Genomic DNA, 22,904 nt, shown 5'->3' with positions numbered 1-22,904 from the left:
CAAAACCAACCAACCAGACAAACACACTTTACTCCATCTTAACTACCTTTCCTACACCTCTTCACTGTCTTAGAGGCACTGGGAGTTGTGGTGTGTCATGCAGTATACCCTGCTGTTCACTCAGCTTTACTTGCAAATGTTAATTGTGTAATGTATTGTTGATCAGGTTCAAGGCCTCTGGCTTCTGGTACACCATCAATAATGGATCCTCACAGAACTCCTCTCAGACGGCCTGCTGTTGCCCCGAGTTGTGGAGATCCTGTAGCTGTGGTTCCAGAGGGCCAGTCCCTTCATGTGCTCCCGAAGGTCAAAGTCCTGGATGTGGGTCTGGGTGATAGCTGATTTGGTCATTCCAGGCTGCTGGGACTGCACCCCCTCCCAAGTGAGAGGCGGAGCTAGCTCTTCAACACGTGTGGCATCCATCAGAGCCAGCTCTCCTGTTCCTGTGGTGAGGGGGTGGGGCCAGCTCTTCAGCTGCAATGGCCAGTGAGGGGCAGGGCTTTGTTTCCAGGGCCATTGAAGGGCAATGCCAGCTCAGTAGGACCCTCGGATTTCGATATGCATGGTTCCTATGGTCCTCCATAGTAACATGGGCAATGGAGATCGACACAGATGCAGCTGTAGCAGGACCACAGGCACACACAGAGCCCTTGGCTGCAGCTCAGGCCAGGATGTCACCATGGCCCTGGTGGCAGTGCTGGCCACCCAGATCAGTATTGCTCCAGCAGCAGCAGCATGACCCTGTGACACCAACATGGTCTCAGGTGGCTGACCAGACCCGGGTATCCACACAGCCCTCGGCAGTAGCAGGAGCCATGGACATCAATTCAGATCCTGGTTGTTATCACCTTAGTTTTTTGAGATTGGGTCTCTCACGGAACCTGGAACTCACCTATTTGGCTAGGTTGGCTGGCCTGTGACCTCCAGGGATCTGCCTGTCTCTGCCTCCCCATGGCTGGGATTATAGGTATATGTCATTCATGACTGGATTTTATGTGCAGGTTTGGGGTCCAAACCTAGGTCCTTATGCTTGTGTGGCAAGTACTTTACCTACTAAGGCCATCTTCCCAGCCCCTAACACTGCTCTTATCTTTCCTTATTTTTAAGGTTTTTCTTGACTGACATCATGGTATGAAATGATATGACTGATTGTAAAGGAATAAGTATTGGAGGACAATCCTTGGATCACGTCCTCAGGGAAGCATCACTGCATGCTCAGTTGCAAACAGGGGTCTGAACCGGTACTTCATTTGCAGAGCTCCGGTCTCAACTGGAGATCATTTTGCTTCCTAACCTGAACACTTGACAGGGGCTGGAGACATTTAACAGAATCTCTTATTGGGTTTTTAAAAACTAATTTATTTATTTATTTGTTTGTTTATTTGTGTGTGTGTGTGTGTGTGTGTGTGTGTGTGTGTGTGTGTGTACATGCATATGCCATGGTGTGCTTGTGGTCAGAGGACAACTTGTTGGAATTGGTTCTCTCCTTCTTGTGTGGTCGCCAGGAATTGAACTCAGGTCTTCGGCCTTGATGACAAATGCCTTTTGCTACTACGAATATCTTGCCAGCTCTGGAGAGATCTCTGATTGTCATAGCCTTGGTACATAGTTGCTGGGGCCTATTGATACCACTAAATACCCCAAAATCTGTGGGGCACTCCCAAAGAAGCAATCACCCTGCCCTGTAGTGCAGCAGTTCCAAGGTGGAGACGTCTACTGTGGAAGTTTGTAAGATCAAGATATCTCCAGGGAAGTTGTCGGGTCCAGGAGTAGGTACCATTTCCCAGGTTCTCATCACAGATTAAGGTCAGCTGTGTAAATTCAGAAACTCATTTCCTGGTATCAAAAAACGGATCAAACTTTGCTGGCTAGTTTTATATTAACTTGACATAAGCTAGAGTCCTCTGAAACGAGGAAAAACGAAAAAGCCTCCATAAGATTCAGCTGCGGGGCATTTTCTTAATTAGTGATTGATGGGGGAGGGCCCAGTCCACTGTGGGTGGTGCCATCCCTGAGCAGGTGGTCCTGGGTTCTTTAAGAAAGCAGGCTGAAAGCCAGACGGCAGTGGTGCACACCTTTAATCCCAGCACTCGGGAGGCAGAGCCAGGCAGATGTCAGTGAGTTCAAGGCCAGCCTGGACTACAGAGTGAGATCCAGGACAGGCACCAAAACTATACAGAGAACCCCTGTCTCAAAAAACAAAACAAAACAAACAAGAAAGAAAGAAAGAAAGAAAGAAAGAAAGAAGGAAAGAAAGAAAGAAAGAAAGAAAGAAAGAAAGAAAGAAAGAAAGAAAGAAAGAAAGAAAGATGGAAAGAAAGAAAGCAGGATGAACAAGCCCTGAGGAGCAAGCCAGTAAGCAACACCCCTCCATGGCCTCTGCATCAGCTCCTGTCCTGACTTCCTACAGTGATAGATTATGATGTGGAAGTGTAAGCTGAATAAACCCTCTCCTCTCTGAATTGCTCACAGTCATGATGTCTAATCACAGCAACAGAAACCCTAACTATGACATCAAACTCGCAGGAAACTGTAAATAAGCCTCTTTCCACTTTACTAAGTTCTATGCATTGATAAACCACAAAGGTAGAGATGTGTTACCTGTTGGCTAGGTGCCCAGGTCCTCTAGTCACGAGGAAGTGCCCCCTTGGAGCCTGGAGTCAGTGCAAGGGAGGTTTTGGGAGTGTTTAAGAATACAGAACCTCTGAGGGTTTGACCTTTGACCTTTGACCTGGCCTTGAGATGCTCCACTGTTGGGGCAGCGGCGTGGGCTGACTGCCCAGGATAAGATGATTTCATTTGCGTTTCCTGTGCCGGGATAGGTCTTGGCAGCTGCTTGGTCCTTCCCAGTTTCCTCCTCTGCCTCTGCCCAGCTGCCCTTCATTACCTATATCGATTTTTTCCCCCTCTCATTTACTCTTTAATTTTGTTGGCTTGGGAGAGGGAAATCGGTTTGAACAAAAACGTGTGAAGAACCACTGTATGACAGCGATAATTAATACGAAGATGGCTAGCGGGGCCCTGTACCTAAGTGTCGGTATCCTCAGTCTAGATAACACTTCAGAAGAATGTGGTGTGACAGTGATGGGGACAGAGGTAAGTGAGATGATCCTTGGTCCTGCAACTTCTTGGGTGTGGAACTGTGGGCAGATAGCATCTTTGGGTCTGGGTATCCCACCTCTGAATTGAGAATAATACCTGGCATACGCAGTGGTTGAAGGTTGAGGAGATGTTTGTAAAAGTCATACAAATGTACCTAGCATGGTGTGGGGGATTCAGAAAATGCTAGCTATCTTTTTTTATGTTGGGTTCATTTAGAACACAAATGATCTTACAGTGGTATGGATTGGTATAAATTCATAATTACTATTGACTGGTATTATACTTGTTTTGGAAATCAAAGGGTTAATGCGTGCGTGCGTGCGTGCGTGCGTGCGTGCGTGCGTGCGTGCGTGCGTGCGTGTGTGTGTGTGTGTGTGTGTGTGTGTGTGTGTGTGTATGGAGGCAGGAAGACCACTTGGGGTATCATCTGACCAATGCAGTCTACTTCTTTTGAGGCAGAGTCTCTTATTGGCTGGCGGGCCATTGGTCCCCAGGGATCTTCCCATCTCAGCCTGCTGGGATTACAAAGATGTGATGCCACATCCTGCACTTTTATGTGGTCTCTGGAGATCAAACTCAGGTTCTCAGGCTTTTGAAGGAAGCGACTTTACCCACTGGGCCATCTCCCTAGTTCCCACCATTCGACAGTGGTCAAGGTGATGGAAAAATCTAGTAAGGCTCAGGAATTTTGAGTTTAGGTGGCAGGGAGGAAGTGGCTGTTTGAGATGTCATTTATTCATGACACGTCGACTGCAGGCCTCCCTGGGTACAGTTTTGTGTTTAGAGGACACACTTGGGTGTATCCTCACCATGTATATGTCCCTGGGTCAGCCCTGACCATTCTGTGCAACGAACTTCAAGAGCCTCAGAACTCTTTATTTTCTTCCTTCAGTAATGAGCATAGTGATATCAAAGCTGTTCGGGGTTAATTATCTCCGGGTTAACTTTCTCTTAAAGGATGTTGCAGTTTGAAAGGTATCTGAGAGGAAAGATTAGAGGCACTGTAGCATTTCTGCCTGTGCTTGGGAGGGAATGTTTAAGGTACTGCCGGGAGGCACTGAAGAGGAGGAGGGAGGGAGAATTGGAGACTGAGGGGCCGGAGGAGGACATAGGAGCCTTTAATGTCTGAAATCCTGTTCTTCATCCCTATAAAGAGACTTCTCTGCTTTTCTATCAAGAGTTCCACTCACCTGAGGCATGGAGCCTCATTTCCCTTCTGGATCATTCTCGTGACCGTCTGTTAGGAGTGGAAATTTACCCCCATGGAGTGTCAGGATGTGCTCTGTCCCTGTTGGGGCCAACTTGTACACCATGTTCCTCCCTGGCTCTGCCTGTACTGTCTCCAGGACATTGTTCAGACATGTTTGTTTTCACATGTTTGCTTGGGTTAGGGCTTGTGAGCTCTTGGGGTGTTAGAGTAGCTGCTGTGTGCTATGTGAGGTCCCAGGACCTTAGAAGATCTTCAACCACACTGAGTGTTTGCTTAATGACTGGTGTAGTCACAGACACTTCCTGCCTGTCTTCTGCTCAACATCGATATTTTCTTCTTCTCCATGACGACCCCCTCCTCCTTTTGGCTGGTGTTGATTGGAAAACATGAAAAAAATAAAAATAAAGGGATAGATGTTTGAATGTCAGCGTAGACCTATAGGAATATGTCAACATGAGGCAAGACTTACTTGGTTGGGATTTTTTTATTTTTGCTTTTTTTAACTTGAGAGAAAGAGAGAGAGAGAGAGAGAGAGAGAGAGAGAGAGAGAGAGAGAGAGAGAGAGCACAGTGTTATCTTTTGTTTGTTTTGACATAAACCTAACCCCCTAGTCCATGCAGGAACATCCTCATGTTTGTGGAGAACTCTGCATTAGGATCCAAAATCATCTCTGATCTGCGACATATAGCAATGTACAAAGAAAGAGGAATTGAATTTGGCCAGCCCTTGAAATCTATTGATTTCAAACTGTAGCCATGGAATTAATTCTATTAGAGCAGTAACCCCTATAAATTTGCCTCCGAAATGGATTGAAGTATATTCATTTCGAACTTTACAGCATATCCTCAATGGATCGGCTAGGAGAATAACTCTCTTATAAGCAGCTGTGTGGGAAGTGAGCGAGACCCAAACTCCAGTGCCCAGTTTATCTCGGATGTTTCACGGCCTGTGACAGATGTGATGCTCCAGATGTTCCGCTGTAGTCAAGTTCTAGGAGTCCTTAGTTCTATCTGTGAGTTCAGGTGGAGCGCTGGTTCCATCGTGGGAAAAGGCCAGTTCCTCCACCAAAGTTCAATGGGGCTTGAAGGTTTGTGTCTCATCAGGAAAACGTGCCCGGAGCACTGAGTTGGTGACAGAATGTCTTGGTTTTGTTTCCACCTTGGAGTGACAGCTTCCTGGTGCTTTCCTCTGCAGGTGGGCTTGACTTCCCAGCATCTGCTTTGGCTTGTATGACCGGAGGACCACATTCTTCTCCTTTGAGTCACTAAATGCCTGTGCGCACCCCATACTCCAGCCAAGGAAGACGGGAGAAGCTTCTTGGATGACGATGGATGTTCCACTGTGCAGGATGAGGGCAGAGTGTGTGACATCGCCACCACGAGGGTGAGTTGTCTTTCTGTATCGGTCTCTCTGACAGTTGTTGTCATCAGAGGAGGAGAAAAGTGTTTTATGGTATAGTGAAAAACAGGACATCAACAGATGGGGGCGTTCTTCTCATGGTAAAATCTGATGGGCAGTTGAAACAAACAGGGTATAGGCCTGGGAAGGTTAGATCAGCTTGTGATCTTATCACAAGCCAGCTTTAAAAAGTTTTGGAGATAGCTTAAGGTGCTTGCCTAGCATTCATGGAAGCCCTGGGTTTGATCCCCAGCACAGCATAAAAATCGGGCATGGTAGCACACTTCTGTGCTCCCAGCACTTAAGAACAGAGGCAAAGCCAGGCGGTGGTGGTGCACGCCTTTAATCCCAGCACTCGGGAGGCAGAGCCAGGCGGATCTCTGTGAGTTCGAGGCCGGCCTGGGCTACCAAGTGAGTTCCAGGAAAAGGCGCAAAGCTACACAGAGAAACCCTGTCTCGAAAAACCAAAAAAAAAAAAAAAAAAAAAAAAGAACAGAGGCAAGAAGGTGAGAAATTCAGTTATCCCTGAACTTTAGTGAGTCAGAAATCAGTGTGGCCTATATAAGGCCCTGCCTCAGTGTCTTACATCAGAAAGAAAAAAAAAAGCACAAATTAATGGGTTATACACATTCCTTTCCCCTTCTCTCTGCTTTTCTTTTTTCTTTTCTTTCTTTCTTTTTTTTTAAACATTTGCGGTTCAGACTTGAAGAAAGGTCACCACTGCTCTTGCAATAGGAGTCCTTTTATGTCTAGCTTAACATGGATGCCACAGAACTGGAATTGTCAGCGGTCTGGCTCAGGACATGGTGTGCCCAGAAGCACATTTCTTTGGAGCCGTATAATGTTTAAAGCCCAGTGCTTCAGCTCAGATCTCCTACATATAAATCAGAGTGTTGTTTCTCCATAAACACTGATAAGTCTATCCTTTATCCCCCAAAGTACTGAAGTGCTGTGGAGTCTCTCCCTGTTTAACTCTGAAGAAGTCATTGCAATCCCCTAACTGTCCCTTTATTATTATTATTTTTTTAAGATTTATTAGCTATACAGTGTTCTGTTTGCATATATTCCTGCAGGCCAGAAGAGGGCACCATGTCTCATTACAGATGGTTGTGAGCCACCATGTGGTTGCTGGGAACTGAACTCAGGACCACTGGAAGAGCAGTCAGTGCTCTTAACAGCTGAGCCGTCTCTCCAACCCTGTCCCTTTTCTTGCTTGACTTCACCCTGTGGCCATCGGAGGCACTGAATTTTGCCATGCCTGGTCTAGATCTGCTATCACTTTTTTTTTTTTTTTTCTGAGAACAGCAATAGCATTTGCTAATTCTTTCAAATAAAAATGAGTGTTTTTTGTTTTTTTTTTTTTACCAGACAAGGACAGGTCATTAATAAAAGAGACTATAGTATAGAGAGGACAGATGAATGCTACAGACGGGCTAGACATTCCGTATTTGTGCAGAGTAAGGATCAAGTACAGAAAGCTCGACACTACCGTGTGACAAATGCTGATATAAAGTGGTCACAAGGGGCTGTTGAAGTGGAACAGGGCAAGAGTAAGAGGAGGGAACTGTGAGCTTGACCCAGCGCATTCAAATTCTCCGGAACTCCTTCCCTGACGTGTCTGAACTCTACTGTTACAGACATCTGTATGAGTGTACCTCCATGCAAGACGGCTCAGGTGGAGCAGTGATTTTCATGTGCAGACTCTAGGTACATACATTACTCTAGGTACTAGTGTATGTATACACGTAAACAAGTATACAAGTGGGTATGAGGAAACATGAAAGAAAGAAAACAAGAAAGGCTAAATATTAAGGTAATGGGTACAAGTTATGAAAGAGTATGGTAAGCTAATTGTTTTCCTAGTTCTGATTCCATTGTGGAGTTTTTGTTTTCTGGTGGTGGGGATGATTATAACGTTATTGTCTTCCATATCCTTTTTTAGAAATCAATCCCAAATGCTGTATGAGATTATCTATAAGTATGTTAGTGTATATTTGGAATACCATTAGGGCATTGGAGAGTTAGCTGTCTTTTATAATATCACACATCTAATTGCTACTTGATGTGCCTGTTTACATATATGTGTACTGCAGATATAATACATATGCAAATACAATGCAAATAAATCCATAATGAAACAATATGCATATATGCATTTGATTTGTTAGAATCAAGATTCATACAAAATGTATAGACTGATTCTGTTTTCTGCTTCTCTTAATGATCTATGTCATATTTTTGTGTGTGTGGGTTCCTAGAGTCTCAATTTTGCTACTAACATCCCTTTTGATGTCATTAAACATATTATTCTGAAATCCCTTATTTTATTTTAATTAGGAGTTAGATCTAGACCAGGCTCAAATGAATCTAGGTCTGTGGGACTGTTTATAGATGTCCATCAGGAGATGTTTTACCTTGTGTCCCTTTTGTTACATTGGGCATTGCTAAGGGGACAGATGATGTAACTTTGATCTATGTTAGGAAATACCTCATTGATTTATTATCTGGCAGTCATTGATGACCACTGTCCGGGTCTTTAAAAAATTTCAATAGAAATAGAATTATATCATTATATCATTTTGTGCCTTCCTTTCCACCCTCTAGCACTTCCCAACTACCCTCCCTTTTTTCCCTCCCATGTTCCCCCTGCCACCCTCGAGTTGATAGCTTCTTTCTCTTTGATTATTATTATATACATATACATATGTGTGTGTGTGCGCGCGCGCGCATGTATGTATAAGCTCAGATGCACACACACACACACACACACACACACACACACACACACACAACCTGCTGAGTCCATTTTAATTGTTGGTGTGTATACGGTTTCAAGGCTGACCACTCTGCATTGGACAACCAACAAAGGGCTCATCCCTGGGAGAAGTTAATTCTCCTCTTCCCAGCAGACATTAGTTGCCTGTAGTTCTTTGTCTAGGGAAAGGATCCCATAAAATCCCCCTTGTCCATGTTAACAAGTCCACTGATACTGCCATTGTTCCAGTCCTTCTTATGCAGTCATTTCTAGGAGAGGCTTTTCCACAGCAGCCCTCCTGGTGTTCTGGCTCTTACAGTCTTTCCACCCCATCTTCCACAATGTTCCCCCAGCCATAGATGCAGGAGTGTGATGTATCAGGACTGGGTTCCCCATGATGTGCATCTTTTCATTGTCTCTACCAGTGGTTTCCTGTGATGGTCTCCAGTTGCTGTAAAGAGAGGCTCCCTTGATGAGGGGTAGCAGCCACATTTACCTTTGGGTCTAAGGATAAAGATAAGATTATTGGACCAACAGAATTCCTAGGTCTTTCATTATAAGGTAACGACCAATAAGACCTATCAATTCTTCATTCATTAAGTGAAACTTATTAAAAGCAGTTTTACTGAAATATATTTCATATAACAAAATTTGCTCTTTAAAAATGTATAGTTCTGTTTTTACTATGTTCAAAAGGTTGTATAACTCTCTTATTCTAAAATATTCTTATCACTCCTAAAAGAAATCCATACCCATTAGCAATGCCAGTTCTCTTCCCTCCTTTCAGCCCCAAGTGACCACCAATGCACTTTCTGTTTGTATATGTTTATTTGGTGGGGGATATTTCATGTATGATGATGCAATGTATCAGGGCATGTCTATGGACAGTGGCCTATATACATGGCAGTATGATTTAATGTCCTGACTGATTTACATATATAAACCAGTCCTTCATTCTGAGGTAAGCCTGAATAGTCAAAGTATAAAATCCTTTTTATATGTTGTGTTGGCTAGTTTTATGTTAACTTGGTATAAGCTAGAGTCATCAGAGAGAAAGGAGCCTCAGTTGAGAAAATGCCTCCATAAGATTGGGCTGTAAGCAAGCCTGTAAGGCATTAGTGATTGATATGGGAGGGCCCAGCCCATTGTGGGTGGTGCCATCCCAGGCTGGTGGTCCTGGGTTCTATAAGAAAGCAGGCTGAGCAAGCCACAAGGAGCAAGGCAGTAAGCAGCACCCCTTCATGGCCTCTGCATCATCAGTTCCTGCCTCCAAGTTCCTGCCCTCATACTGCATTTGACATGAGCTGTTATAAGACCTGTGAATGAAGTTAACCCTTTCTGCTGCAAGTTGCTTTGAGTCATAGTGTTTCATCACAGCAGTATAACCCTAACTAAGACATGTTAATGGAGTTGGCTTGCTAGTGATTTGCTCATTATGGGTGCATCTGTATTCATAGGGACAATGGTCTTCACTTTCCTTCTTGTGCCTATTTGTAGGTTTGGTATGAAAGGAATACTGGTTTCATAGAATTGGGAGGGGCATCTTCCTCTTCATGGTTTTGGAAAGATTTGTGATCTGTGAAGGATCCGTGCTAAGGAGTGATGGGACTAGCAGTAGGTGCTTGACTTTTCCCTGCAAATTAAGTGTCTTGCAAGTTCATTTAGATTCTCTTTCTCGTCTTGAGTTATATTCTGTAAGTTGTGTATTTCTAGCAGTTTAACTGCTTTATCTAGGTTATAGGTTATCTAATGTGGGTGTACAAATTTGTTCACAGAATGCTCTTACAGTTCTTCCCACTTCTGTGAGGTCAGTAGTGACATACCCTCTTCTGCTGCTGATTTTGCTAATTGGGATTTTCTTCCATTCCTTCTTGGTTAATATGGCTAAAGATTGATCAGTTTTATTGATTTTTTAAAAAATGTCCAGTTTTTGGCCTTCTGAATTTTCTGTGTTCATATTCTTATTTTCTGTTTCATTCATTTTAAGTGTGATCATCTTCTTCTTACTTAAGTTAAATTTGGCCCTGACCTTCCTCTTTTCCTGGTTTTAAGGGAGAGAATTCTTAATTTAAGACCTTCTTTCTTTAAAAATAGGTATATAAATCTATATGTTTTTCCTAGTCACTGTTTTATAGAACCCTGTAAAGTTTGATGAATTTTTGTCTTTGTTTATTGCATTTAAAAAAATTTCCCCTTTGACTCTGGGTCCTTGAGAAGTATTGTTTAGTTTCCACACTGAAAAATTACTCCCAGATTTTCTTTTGTTGTTGATGTATATTTTATTCCATTGTGGTTGGTGTACTTTACAACTTAAATCATTTTTATTTTGTTGTGTTGTTTGTTTGCTTTTTTTTTTTGGCTGTAATTTAAATCTCGAATGTCTCCAAAGGACTGGGTATGTTAGACAGAGGCTGGGTCCTTGGTTATGGCACCATTGAGAGGTGATGTAAATGTTAAGAAGTGATATAGTAGTAGGAGGTTAGTTCACTGGGGATGTGCCATTGATGAGGATATGATATTACCTGCCCTCCATTTTTACTGGCTTTGCTTCCTGGTTGCCTTGAGGTTGACCCATGTAATCCCACAATGCTGTGCTCTCTATCTCTCCATAGGCCCAAGACATCAGGGCCGAGTGATGATGTACTGAAATGTCTGAAACGGTGAGCCAGGCAAACCTGTTCTCTTTTTAAGTTGATTACTTCAAGTCATTTGTCAAAGTGACGAGAGATGACTAGCACACTTTAGCATCTATCCAGGCTGTTCGATGACTTGTCTGTACTAGAGAGTGTTCTATGTCCATTAGAGAGAGCTCTTGCTAGCTGGAGTGCTCTGTCTCTGTTAGATCTTGTGGTTTATCATGATGTTTGAATCTTCTTTATTTCCCTGTGGATATTTGTGTAATTGTTCCATATGTTATTGAAAGTGGGATATAGAAATTCCAATGACTTCCCCCTCTAGTTCTGCCATTATTTTTAAAACATGTAATTTTTTTGGGCTCTATTGCTAAGTATGTTTATAGTGCTTGTGTCTTCTTTTGATAGATTGGCATTTTTTTTTTTTTATTACTGGAAATGTTCTTTGACTCTGGTAACAATTTCTATCTTACATTTTATTTTTTGTGACATTCACTATAGTCACACCAAAACCTTTTCAGTTATTATTTTCAACTTTTAACATTCAAACTTGTTTTTAAATGTAAATAATTACTTTCTATTAGGCCATTTGATTCTTTCCACTGCTGCGTTTTCAAATTATTGGGATATTTTTATAAAGAAAAATTTTCCTCATTAACTCTTGTATTATTTTTTTTTCTCAAGTATAATTCTCACAGGAAAGCAGGATAAAGTATTAGATTTTTCCTCTTTGCTTTCACAGGATTATGAGTTGGTGCTTGAGTAGTCTCCAAAAGTGACCTAAGACCTGCTTTCCTTTTGAAAAGTGATTACTGTGGGGGCTGAGGAGGTGATCAATGATGGGCATATTGTACAAGTAGGAGGAGCCAACTTCAATCTCGAGAACCTGTTTTAAAAGGTCAGACGTGGTGGTGTGTTTGTAATCACAGAATTGGGAACGTAGACACAGACAGATCCTTGGGGCTCTGGCCAGCCAGCCTGACTGTGTCTGCAAGTTCTAGGCACAAGTGCCAGACCCTGTCTCAGAAGACAAGGTGGATGGTACTGAGTAATGACAGTAAGGTCACCTTCTGGCTTTCACACTCTTGTGCACCCATGCAGCTGTGTACATACGGAACATGCACACATGCATTGGCAGGGAAATTATTGCCATGACCTTAAGAATTTTTTTAATCGCATTTGATATGTTAAAATCTGTTGCAGATCTCTGCATTTTTCCTGTGAGACACATGCTTCTTCTCTTCAGCAGGTGGAAGTCTTCTTAGTTTTCTTTGAATGTTTTTTGACTCTCCCTTGGGTTCTGGTAGAGAAGGAACTTCCAGGCTCCTCTTGTGCATTTCTGTTCCCAGACTGGGAATTGGCTGTTCATCCAAGGAACCCTTTGCTCTTTTAGGGAGAAATTGTATTTACTTGTTTCTGTCTCACTAAATTGGGATACTTCTAAGTTGTTTCTAGATGGGCTCTCTAAAATAGGCAGAGGCAGATATGTACAAGAACGTGTTGGGTGTCCTTGGGGTCGGTGCCTGTGAAGAGCAGGGAGAGGAGGCTTCAGTAAAGCGAGGTGTTGAGCTTTGATGGGATTTAAACACAGACCTCACTTGGCTGTCACAGAGCTCTGGAGCTGGGTGGCCCACCTTTACATAATAAGATGCTGGGTTATTACAAGCCTCTTACAGACAAGTCACGGGCTGTGTTTCTGACCTTGGGAAGCAGCTCACTTTTGGATGACGGTGATTCCCGAGTGGAGACTGACTTAGCTGAGAACTCCTAGCTGTCAGCACTCCTAGCAGAGGTGGGAACCAGTACCTCACTTTTAAAGAGAGAGATGAGTGGCCAAGTAGCATCTGTAATATGATCATCTGTTTCAGGATGTTTTCTTGTTTTGTTTGTTTTTGGTAGACAGAGATAGGAAATAAGATGTGCAAAAAGTAAATTGTATGTTTATGCTGTCATTTCCAATTCAAACTCAGCATCAGAGAGCTTTTATTGAATTTCTTTGATTCTTATATTCATGTTTTTTTTTAATTTTGTACCTAAAATCTTGGGGTGCTTAGGGATATTAACATAACACTCCCTGTGCTTGATCCTATATGTATACAAACATTTAAGAATAAGTATATAGGGCTGGAGAGATGGTTCAGTGGTTAAGAGCTTTAGCTACTCTTCCAGAGGACCTGGGTTCAATTCCCAGCACCCACAAAACTCCAGTTCCAAGAACCTTCTGGTTTCTGGAAGCACCAGGCATGCACTGGGTACACAGACATACATGGAAGCAACACACACACACACACACACACACACACACACACAAAATAAAATATTTTAAAAAAGAATAAGTGCATAACTGTGATTACTAAAAGTATTTTAATATTGCTATTTATTTTGGTCCTAGGCTGTATAGTCAGTTTATTGACGTAATTCATCCATGGGAGGTTGAGCTAGCAACTTGATATAGGGTAATGGTTTTTAAGAAATGTCTGTTTTAATTTAATTTTGTCCCATAATTAGGCAAACATTAACATGGTCCTGAGTTCACTTTCTGATATTGTGCCCTATGGATATTTTATGGTTTTCTTTTGCTTATATTACTACTGTTTCCTTTTTATAAGCACACATATGTAAATAGACACATGCATGTATGTATATAATTACATTCATAATTTCCCTTGATTTCTTTATTAAAATATCTATCGTCTGTCTGTCTGTTGACTGTCTACCTGGCCATTTATTTGTTTAATTGTATGTGCACGATGTGTGTGTGTGTGTGTGTGTGTGTGTGTGTGTGGTCAGAGGACAACTTGAGGGAGCCGTATCTTTGTTTCTACAATGTGTGTCCCAGGGATCAAAGTCAGGTTGTAAGACTTGGTGACAGGTGGTGACAGGTGGCTTCTCTGGCTGAGCCATCTCTCAGGCCCAGTTTCACTTTCTTTCTTAGAAAAACTGCTGCATATTACTGACACTTTTTTATGCTTTGCTTTTTCCCCTCTCACCTAAGACAAACATTCTGGAAACCATTCCATTACTCTGTGTGTGTGTGTGCGCGTGCGCGCATGTAGAAGTAGACCGTAATTTATTTCCAGTCACTCCTCTATTGATGGACATTTGGATTGTTTCCAGCTACACACAAGAGTGCTTTGCTTGTCTAACTCTGGGAAAAGAGTTCTAGAGGAGAGGTGACTAGGTCGGAGGGTAAAAGCCCACGCCAGTCCATCAAACGTTGCCAAGTTCCCCTCCCTGAGGGCTTCCCTTCATTTTGTATTCCCAGCACCATGTGGAGAGGCCTGCTTCTCCACAGACTGGCCAGCACTCCATGGAGACGTTCTTCTGGCTCTTGCTCCGATTTGGTGCATTAGATGTAATGCGACAGTGTGGTTTTCACATGTGCTTTTGAGGAAGGTTGAACATTTTTCCCCCTGACTTTGTTCCCCTTTGTGGTTTTCTCTTATGAGCTGCCTGTTCCCATCTCTTGTCCATTTCCCACAATGCCCTAGTTCATTTTTTTCTTAAAATTAACCCTCTTCATGTACTAAGTGCACTAAATCTCTTCCATGTGATATATGTGGCAGTCTTCTCTATAATTCATTTTTATGTTGCTATGGTTTCCCCATACAAAATTACTTTCTCATAACCAGGATTTTTTGAGTCAGAAAAACTTACCCATTTATGGTTCATAAGTTAGTTGATCTGCATTTGGATTTAGTAGATGTATGATTCACTGTATATCTACACGTGCACATACGTGCTGTATAATGACAGTCATCCCTTGGTTTCTAGGACCCCTACAGATACCCAAACCCTCAGGTGTTCAACAATGGTGTAACATTCGCATAAAGCCCAGGCATGCTCTCTCCTGCAGGCTTTGAATGGTCTTGAAGTAATGGGTGGCACTTGGGTGGCACCTCGTACAGTGCAGTTGCTGTGCCAGTAGTTGCTATGCCCTATTGTTCAGAGAACAATGACAAGAGAAAGCTGTGCACATGTTCAGTATATGCATTTTTCAAGTTTCTTAGTCTATGTTTTTCCCCCAACCATACGTCAACATTCACACTTTCTTAGTTATAAGATATGACTACTCTGCAATGATAAAATTTACCTTCTGGAGGCAGGTGGATCTCTATGAGTTCAAGGCCAGCTTGGTCTACAGAGCAAGTTCAAGTCAGCCAAGGCCACATAGTGAGACCTTGTCTCAAAAACCAAACCAAACCAAAAAGCCAGCTGCCTGCTTGCTTCCTTCCTTCCTGTATTCCTTCATTCCTTTGTTCTTTCTTCCGTCTTTCTCTCCCTCCCTCTTTTCTTTCTTTCATATGTATTTTTATGTGTGTGTGGGTATGTATGCATGTGTATATACATGTTCATGTGTGTGGTACATATAGGCAGGTGCATGTGTACTTGTGTGTGCATGGAAGCCCAAGGATGATGCCAAGTGTCTTCCACTGTGGAGTTTCACCTTTATATGTTGAGTCAGGATCTCCTGCTGACCCCTCAGACCACTGTTTCACACAGTCTGGCTAGGCAGCTTGCTCTGGGGAATGCCCCATGTCTACTTTCCATGCAGCTGGGGTTACAGATGGGCTGCCACACCCACGTGGCTTTTGTGTGGGTGCTGGGATGTGAACTTGAAGACTCATGCCTTTGAGCCAGGTGCATTACCGTCTCCTCAGTCTTGAAATCCAGCCTCTCGATGACATGGTCATGTCATCTGTTAAGAAAACAGATGTTGCTAGTGGGGTATAAAGTACAACTCTTACACGATCGAACGTGTTTCTTGACATTTTACTGTGCCAATATTAAAGAAAATGCAAATGTGTTCAAGTCGATATATTTGAATTCATTTTTGTATTTATGTAATTTATATTGATCTTAAAGTTAAATTATCTTTCATTGTGTATATCGTTGCAATACATGCATTTTTTTCCTGAATTGCAAAGGCTTATTTATTTAGTGTGTATACACAAACATGCCATCGTTTGTGGGTGGAGGTCAGAAGACAACTTTGTGGGAGCTGATTCTCTCCATCATGTGTGTCCCAAGGATTAGATTACATTGTCAGTCACAGCAGCAAGTATTTGCATCCACTGGTTTCCAGTTGCTAGAATCCTCCAGTGTGGACCTGCATAGACATGGAGAGCCAAGTGTATGTAACTGCCTGTGTATATAAACAAGGGCTATATCACGTAGTACAGATGTGTACCTTTGACTCACTAAATGTTCCTGAAAGGAACAAATGAATGGATTTTAATACAGGCTAGCCTGAGATAACAAAGATGGCCCAAGAGGGATGCATGGATTTCTCTGGAAAGGGGAAATAGAAGAGATCTCCTAGGTAAACTGGGGGTGGGGGTGGAGTGCAGGGGTGGGAACTTGAGGGAGCGAGTTCGGTGGGCTGGGTGAAAGAGATGGTTTGGGGGTAGATAAAGGGCTAGGGAGAAACCTGATTCCAGGGAAACTCCCAGGAATCCACAAGGATGACCCCAGCTAAGACCCCTAGCAGTGGTGGAGAGGGTGCCTGACCAGGCCTTTCATTATAATCAGATTGGTGACTGCCCTAATTGTCATCACAGAGCATTTATCCAGTAACTGATGGAAGCAGATGCAGAGATCCACAGTCAAGCACTGGGCCAAGCTCTGGGAGTCCTCCTGAAGAAAGGGAGGAGGGATTGTATGAGCCAGGGAGGTCAAGGTCATGACTGCGAAACCCACAGAACCTGAGCTCATGGAAGCACATGGACTCTGGACTAACCATTAGGGAGCCTACATGAGACCGACCTAGGCCCTCTGCATGTGTGTGACAGATGTGTAGCTTGGTCTGTTTGGAAGGCTCCTAGCAGTGAGACCAGGACCTGTCCCTGGCACTTGGCTGACTTTTGGGAACCTGTTCCCCATGCTGGATTATCTTGCCCAGCCTTAATACAAGGGGAGGAGCTCGGTCATACCTCAACTTAACGTGCCATGCTATGTTCAAGCCCATGGGAGGCCTGCCCCCTTTCTGAATGGACATGGAGGAGGAGTGGGTGGATGGAGAGGGGGGTAGATGACAGTCCTGGGAAGGAATGGGAGGTGGCGGGGGAGGAGAAACTGTGGTTGGTCTGTAAAATAAAGGAAAAAAAAAAAAGTTAATTAAAAAAAAAAAAAGGAAAAAAATGCTGGCCTGAATGCAGCATCCTTGGAAGTGATGATGTACAGTAGCATGCTTTATCCATGTGATCTTGAGCGTGTGAGCTGGAATGCTGAAGCATGCCGAGTACCAAGCTCCCAGTTTAGACCTCTGCCTCCGTTCCTTGTCTCAGATTGTTTGTTTCTATATCTGTCAATTCCTAGGATGAGAAAAAACAAACATATAAGGATATACCATAATTGGAAAAAAGATGGTCTGCATGTAGGGACTCTTAATGCATTTTGTAAAGGTAGAAACCTCATCTCCCCTGCTCCAAGTGGGCTGCTGTGGGTCCAATTGTCATCAAGGAATCCAGTCCCGACTCTGCACATCCAAACTTGCCTTTAGAGCTGCAGTGTTGGATCTCATCCAGCAATGCTTTCTTCTGTCTCTTTTTTTCCCCCCAAAAGCCCCCTAATGAGATCTTTGGTTTTATGATGTGTGTTGCTTTTATGATGAGACTCTGTGGAGCAGATGGATGGACTTTATGATGGACCTTTACTTCACCAGTGTGGACTAGAGAAAATGCAGGAAGGACAAAGCAGAAGGACGTGGTGGGAATATGGACATCGTGGGTGATCGTGTACTTTAGAAAGGTCACTAGGGAGAGATTGGGGAGGTGGATTATAGGCCCTGATTATGAGACCCTTGTATGCCTGTAGTGTCAAGAAACGTTCTGTCACTGTGGGATTCCAGGACAGCCAAGATGAAAAACAATCCACCAGAAGACACAGCTTCCATTAAAGTCTTAGTGGCAGCTTAGCTGAACTAGCTCCTAGGAACATTTTCCAACCCTATGTGCCATTAGCCTGCGCTGGCCATCAGAGACCTGATGTTACATAAATATTTGGACCAAGGCAACAGCTCTGACTTAGGCCTTTCAAAGAAGATGCCTAATTAAAAACAGAAAGCAGAGGGAGGCAAATTGAATTTTTGGAAGAGGTCAGCAAATTTACTGAAGATACATTAGCCAAGCTCTGGTCTTTGGCTTGATGAAGCGTTGATGTCTTGGAGGCAAACACCCGAGTATTCTTTTTTTATGATTGTAGACTTTCTCCTGGAGTGGATGGAAGAGACTCTGTTTTAAGGTTGTAACATGACCTACGGTGTATCTCTGTCTCTCAGAGCAGTAATCTTTTCTCTTGCTGGTAGCTTTTGCTGGCCATAAGAGAGATTCCTTTCCTGACTTTGTATCCTTTCCTGGTGTTACTGTTCACAACTGTAAGCAGGTTAGAAATTGTATTCTCCTTTACCCTGTCTATGTATTTCTCTCTTCTCTTGAACCAAGTGCCGTGTCCTGTCAATTGTGCTCTGTAAACTCCTGAACTTGACACTTTTTCTCTATAAGTGTTCCCTTCCCAACACATCCATTTTGAGTCCCTGCTTCACCCCAGTGCTGTGCGCCCTTTCTCTTGTGTTCCATCTTCCCCTGTAGAGGTCTTCCAGTCTTCCCTCAGTGGAACTGATACTTTATTATTGCTTTTCAAGTTTTAAAGAAAACTGTTTTTACTTATGGTTCCGGTGGCCAAGGAGCATGGTAAAGGCCTTGTGGAGTGTCATGGACTGAAGCATGGAAGGCTGAGTCTGACTGGATCTAAGTCATGGTCACAAATACACTTACAAAGGCTCTTTACTTGTACGCATGTCCAACCTGCCGTCCGCTGGCTGCACGCAGCTCAAGACAGCTGTGAATGGGTCCAATACCAACACTGAGATAGAGTTTTTCTTTCTTTTAACTCAGTTGCATGGTTCTTGAGCATGAGCTTTGTAGATGACGGTGTCCTGTTGAAATGGGAGCCCAGTTCATTATAGTCTTGCCGACAGAATACAATCTAGTTTCTTCAGACTGATGTACTGGGCCCTTCACAGCCCTCCTGCTGGCCACCTCTGAAACCCTCTGCTGAGTGCTCCCTTTGCCATTCTGTTTAGTCAGCTGTGCTGCTCTTGCTGAGGATCTGGGTTCAGTTCACAGTATTCATTCTATCTCCAGGGCATCCATGCCTTCTTCTGGCTTCCAAGGGCATCTGTACCCATGTGGCACATATACATATTCATAAAATTAAAAACAGAACTTTACTCCCTCAGCCCCCCCCCCTCATATTTTCTCTCTGAGGAATGAATCTAATATACCCTGGTTAGTGTTAGAACTGAAAGCAGGTCATGCGCCCAAACAGTGTAGACCATCAATGGAACGATAATTCTCGATGATTCTGTGTTGGAGACTGTGAGAGAAGACTATTCATGTCAAGAACCAGCATGTTTAACTTGAAAGGGTCTTCCCCATCCAGTTTCTTTCCATGTGGATAGTCCTGAAACCCCATCCTGGGAAGTGTAATGATATCTGCAAGATATAAGGTGCTTAATTACGGGGAGATAATTATATCCTCTTGAGTGTCAGTCCCCAAACATAAATAATGGGCTCTTCTAAAAGAGCACATCCCTGGAGCATAAAGTGAAACCCACGGTCGCCATAAGAGCTGATCTCTGTCTCCCGTGGATGAAATGTGGAGAAGAGGAGAGCACTTTCTCCCTGGGTGGGTGGCTGAGTTTGGGATGGACAGATGTAGGCTACAAGCCCTACAGCAGCTCAGCAGCTGACTTGTCGAGAGCATCGTGGTTGAGACTGTAGATGTGTTTATATTGTGCAAGTAAGTGGTCAGAATTGCATTGCTTTTTAGCCCCCCCCTGTGTGTGTGTGTGTGTGTGTGTGTGTGTGTGTGAGAGAGAGAGAGAGAGAGAGAGAGAGAGAGAGAGAGAGAGAGAGAGAGAGAGAGAGAGAGGCTGAAGATGAAATTTGAGTGCTTAATAGAGAAATGGGAATTAGGTTTCATCAAATGATATTGTAGGTTTTCTTTTGCAAAACTAGATTTTTAAGCACAAGTTTTTGAACCCCCTCCAGACACCCCTGAAATGTGCTTGTCTTCTTGTCAATGCATTTCCTGTTTTGCCTTTGGTGCAGCCCATCATTCTGGAAAGGGCAGATTAAAAATAAGTCCTGATGAGGCAGGACTGGGCACAGGCTAATATTGTCTTATGCTCCTTTTAGGTGCAATGTGATCTTGGGCATCTCCCTTCCCGGCCAGCACTCTGCCTCCTCTATCCATCATGGTGTTTGGTGAGTTTTTCCATCGCCCTGGACAAGACGAGGAACTTGTCAACTTGAACGTAGGGGGCTTTAAGCAGTCTGTGGACCAGAGCACGCTCCTACGGTTCCCTCACACCAGACTGGGGAAGCTGCTGACCTGCCATTCTGAAGAGGCCATTCTAGAGCTGTGTGATGACTATAGCGTGGCAGATAAAGAGTACTATTTCGACCGGAACCCCTCCCTGTTCAGATATGTTTTGAACTTTTACTACACGGGGAAGCTGCACGTCATGGAGGAGCTGTGCGTGTTCTCCTTCTGCCAGGAGATCGAGTACTGGGGTATCAACGAGCTCTTCATCGACTCCTGCTGCAGCAGCCGATACCAGGAGCGCAAGGAAGAGAGTCACGAGAGGGACTGGGACCAGAAGAGCAATGATGTCAGCACGGACTCCTCCTTTGAGGAATCCTCTCTGTTCGAGAAAGAGCTGGAGAAGTTTGACGAGCTGAGGTTTGGTCAGCTCCGAAAGAAAATCTGGATTCGGATGGAAAACCCAGCTTACTGCCTGTCGGCCAAGCTCATTGCCATCTCCTCCCTGAGCGTGGTGCTGGCCTCCATCGTGGCCATGTGTGTGCACAGCATGTCGGAATTCCAGAACGAGGACGGAGAAGTGGATGACCCTGTGCTGGAAGGAGTGGAGATCGCGTGCATTGCATGGTTCACTGGCGAGCTGGCCATCCGGCTGGTGGCCGCCCCTTCTCAAAAGAAGTTCTGGAAAAACCCTCTGAACATCATCGACTTCGTCTCCATCATTCCCTTCTATGCCACGTTAGCTGTGGACACCAAGGAAGAAGAGAGCGAGGACATTGAGAATATGGGCAAGGTGGTCCAAATCCTTCGGCTCATGAGGATATTCCGAATTCTGAAGCTTGCCCGGCACTCCGTAGGGCTTCGGTCTCTGGGGGCCACGCTGAGGCACAGTTACCATGAAGTGGGGTTATTGCTTCTCTTCCTTTCGGTGGGTATCTCCATCTTCTCCGTGCTTATCTACTCTGTGGAGAAAGATGAACTTGCATCCAGTCTCACCAGCATCCCCATCTGCTGGTGGTGGGCCACTATCAGTATGACCACTGTGGGCTATGGAGACACCCATCCGGTCACCTTAGCCGGGAAGATCATTGCAAGCACATGTATTATCTGTGGCATCTTGGTGGTAGCCCTTCCCATCACCATCATCTTCAACAAGTTTTCCAAGTACTACCAGAAGCAGAAGGACATGGATGTGGACCCGTGCAGCGAGGACCCACCGGAGAAGTGCCCTGAGCTACCTTACTTTAACATTAGGGATGTCTATGCACAGCAAGTCCATGCCTTCATTACCAGTCTGTCTTCCATTGGTATCGTGGTCAGCGATCCTGATTCCACCGATGCTTCTAGCATTGAAGACAATGAGGATGTTTACAATACCGCATCCCTGGAGAACTGTACCACAAAATGAGTAGGGGCATTTGCACTGGTCTTTTGTGTCCCTTCCTGACATTAGGTTAACACAGCTTTATAAACCTGAATGGGTTTGTTCAAAGAAATCATTTAATTCTCAGGGTGTACCTTTTAGCCATAGTTGGACATTCATTGCTGAATTCCGAGATGATAGAATTATCTTTATTTTTCTCAGTGAGGTTAAAATTAAATGCCTTGTTCTGAAATTTATTTTTTACAAGAGAGAGTTGTAATATGGGTTTTTGGGGGAACAGAGTAAATGATACTGGGAAGGATTTATTGCTACGGCTTATGCATCATTCTGTGTTTGTCATATTCACTCACATTGAGCTAACTATCAATTACTGACGATAGAGCAGAAATCCAGCTGACCGAAGATGACATGCATGTGAGAGCTACAACATGAGACAATGCATGTAAATCCATGTTCATGTTCCAGACATGGGAATTAGGAGCCCAATAAACTTCTAATTCAGTATGGAGAATGCCTTGTTTGTATGTTTTTTATGTCAAGTAAGTATATCCTACTATCCCATCACTGGCTTGGAAGGTGTCTTAGGGTTTCTGTTGCTGTGAAGAGACAGCCATGACTATGGTTGCCTTATAAAGGAAAACAGATAATTGGGGCTGGCTTACAGTTCAGAGGTTTAGTCCGTTATCATCATGATGAGAAGCGTGGCAGTGTGCAGGCAGACATGGTGATGGAGAAGGAGCTGAGAGTTCTTCATCTTGGTCTGCAGGAAGCAGAAGGTGACTGAGACACACTGGCAAGACTTCAGCTTCTTTGTCCTCAAAGCTTGCCCTAGTAGCCCACTTCCTCCAACAAAGCTACATACACTCCAGCAAGGCCACCCCTCCTAGTAGTGACACTCCCTATGAGCCTATGAGGCCATTTTCCTTCTTTTCTTTTCATTTCTTTTTTTTTTTCCTTTGGTTTTTCAAGACAGGGTTTCTCTGTGTCGCTCTGGAGTCTGTCCTGGATCTTGCTCTGTAGCTCAGGCTGGCCTCAAACTCAGAGATCCACCTGCCTTTGCCTCCCGGGTGCTGGGATTATAGGCGTGCGCCACTG

The 22,904-nt window shown here is 43.9% G+C and overlaps 1 protein-coding gene across 1 annotated transcript; it reads left to right on the top strand.

Annotated features, from left to right (window-relative positions):
* The first annotated feature begins 5,549 nt into the window (after nt 1-5,549).
* Kcns3 (potassium voltage-gated channel modifier subfamily S member 3) lies at nt 5,550-22,313 on the top strand. Its single transcript, XM_059248394.1, has 2 exons — nt 5,550-5,695; nt 20,299-22,313. Exon 2 carries the CDS (start codon nt 20,358-20,360, stop codon nt 21,831-21,833), a length of 1,476 nt encoding a protein of 491 aa, XP_059104377.1. The 5' UTR covers nt 5,550-5,695; nt 20,299-20,357; the 3' UTR covers nt 21,834-22,313.
* The last annotated feature ends 591 nt before the right edge of the window (nt 22,314-22,904 follow it).

The sequence above is a fragment of the Peromyscus eremicus genome, chromosome 22 (assembly GCF_949786415.1).
Source record: "Peromyscus eremicus chromosome 22, PerEre_H2_v1, whole genome shotgun sequence".
NCBI lineage: Eukaryota > Metazoa > Chordata > Mammalia > Rodentia > Cricetidae > Peromyscus > Peromyscus eremicus.
The sequence above is the reverse complement of the archived record's forward strand: the minus strand, read 5'-3'. Positions and strand labels throughout refer to the sequence as shown.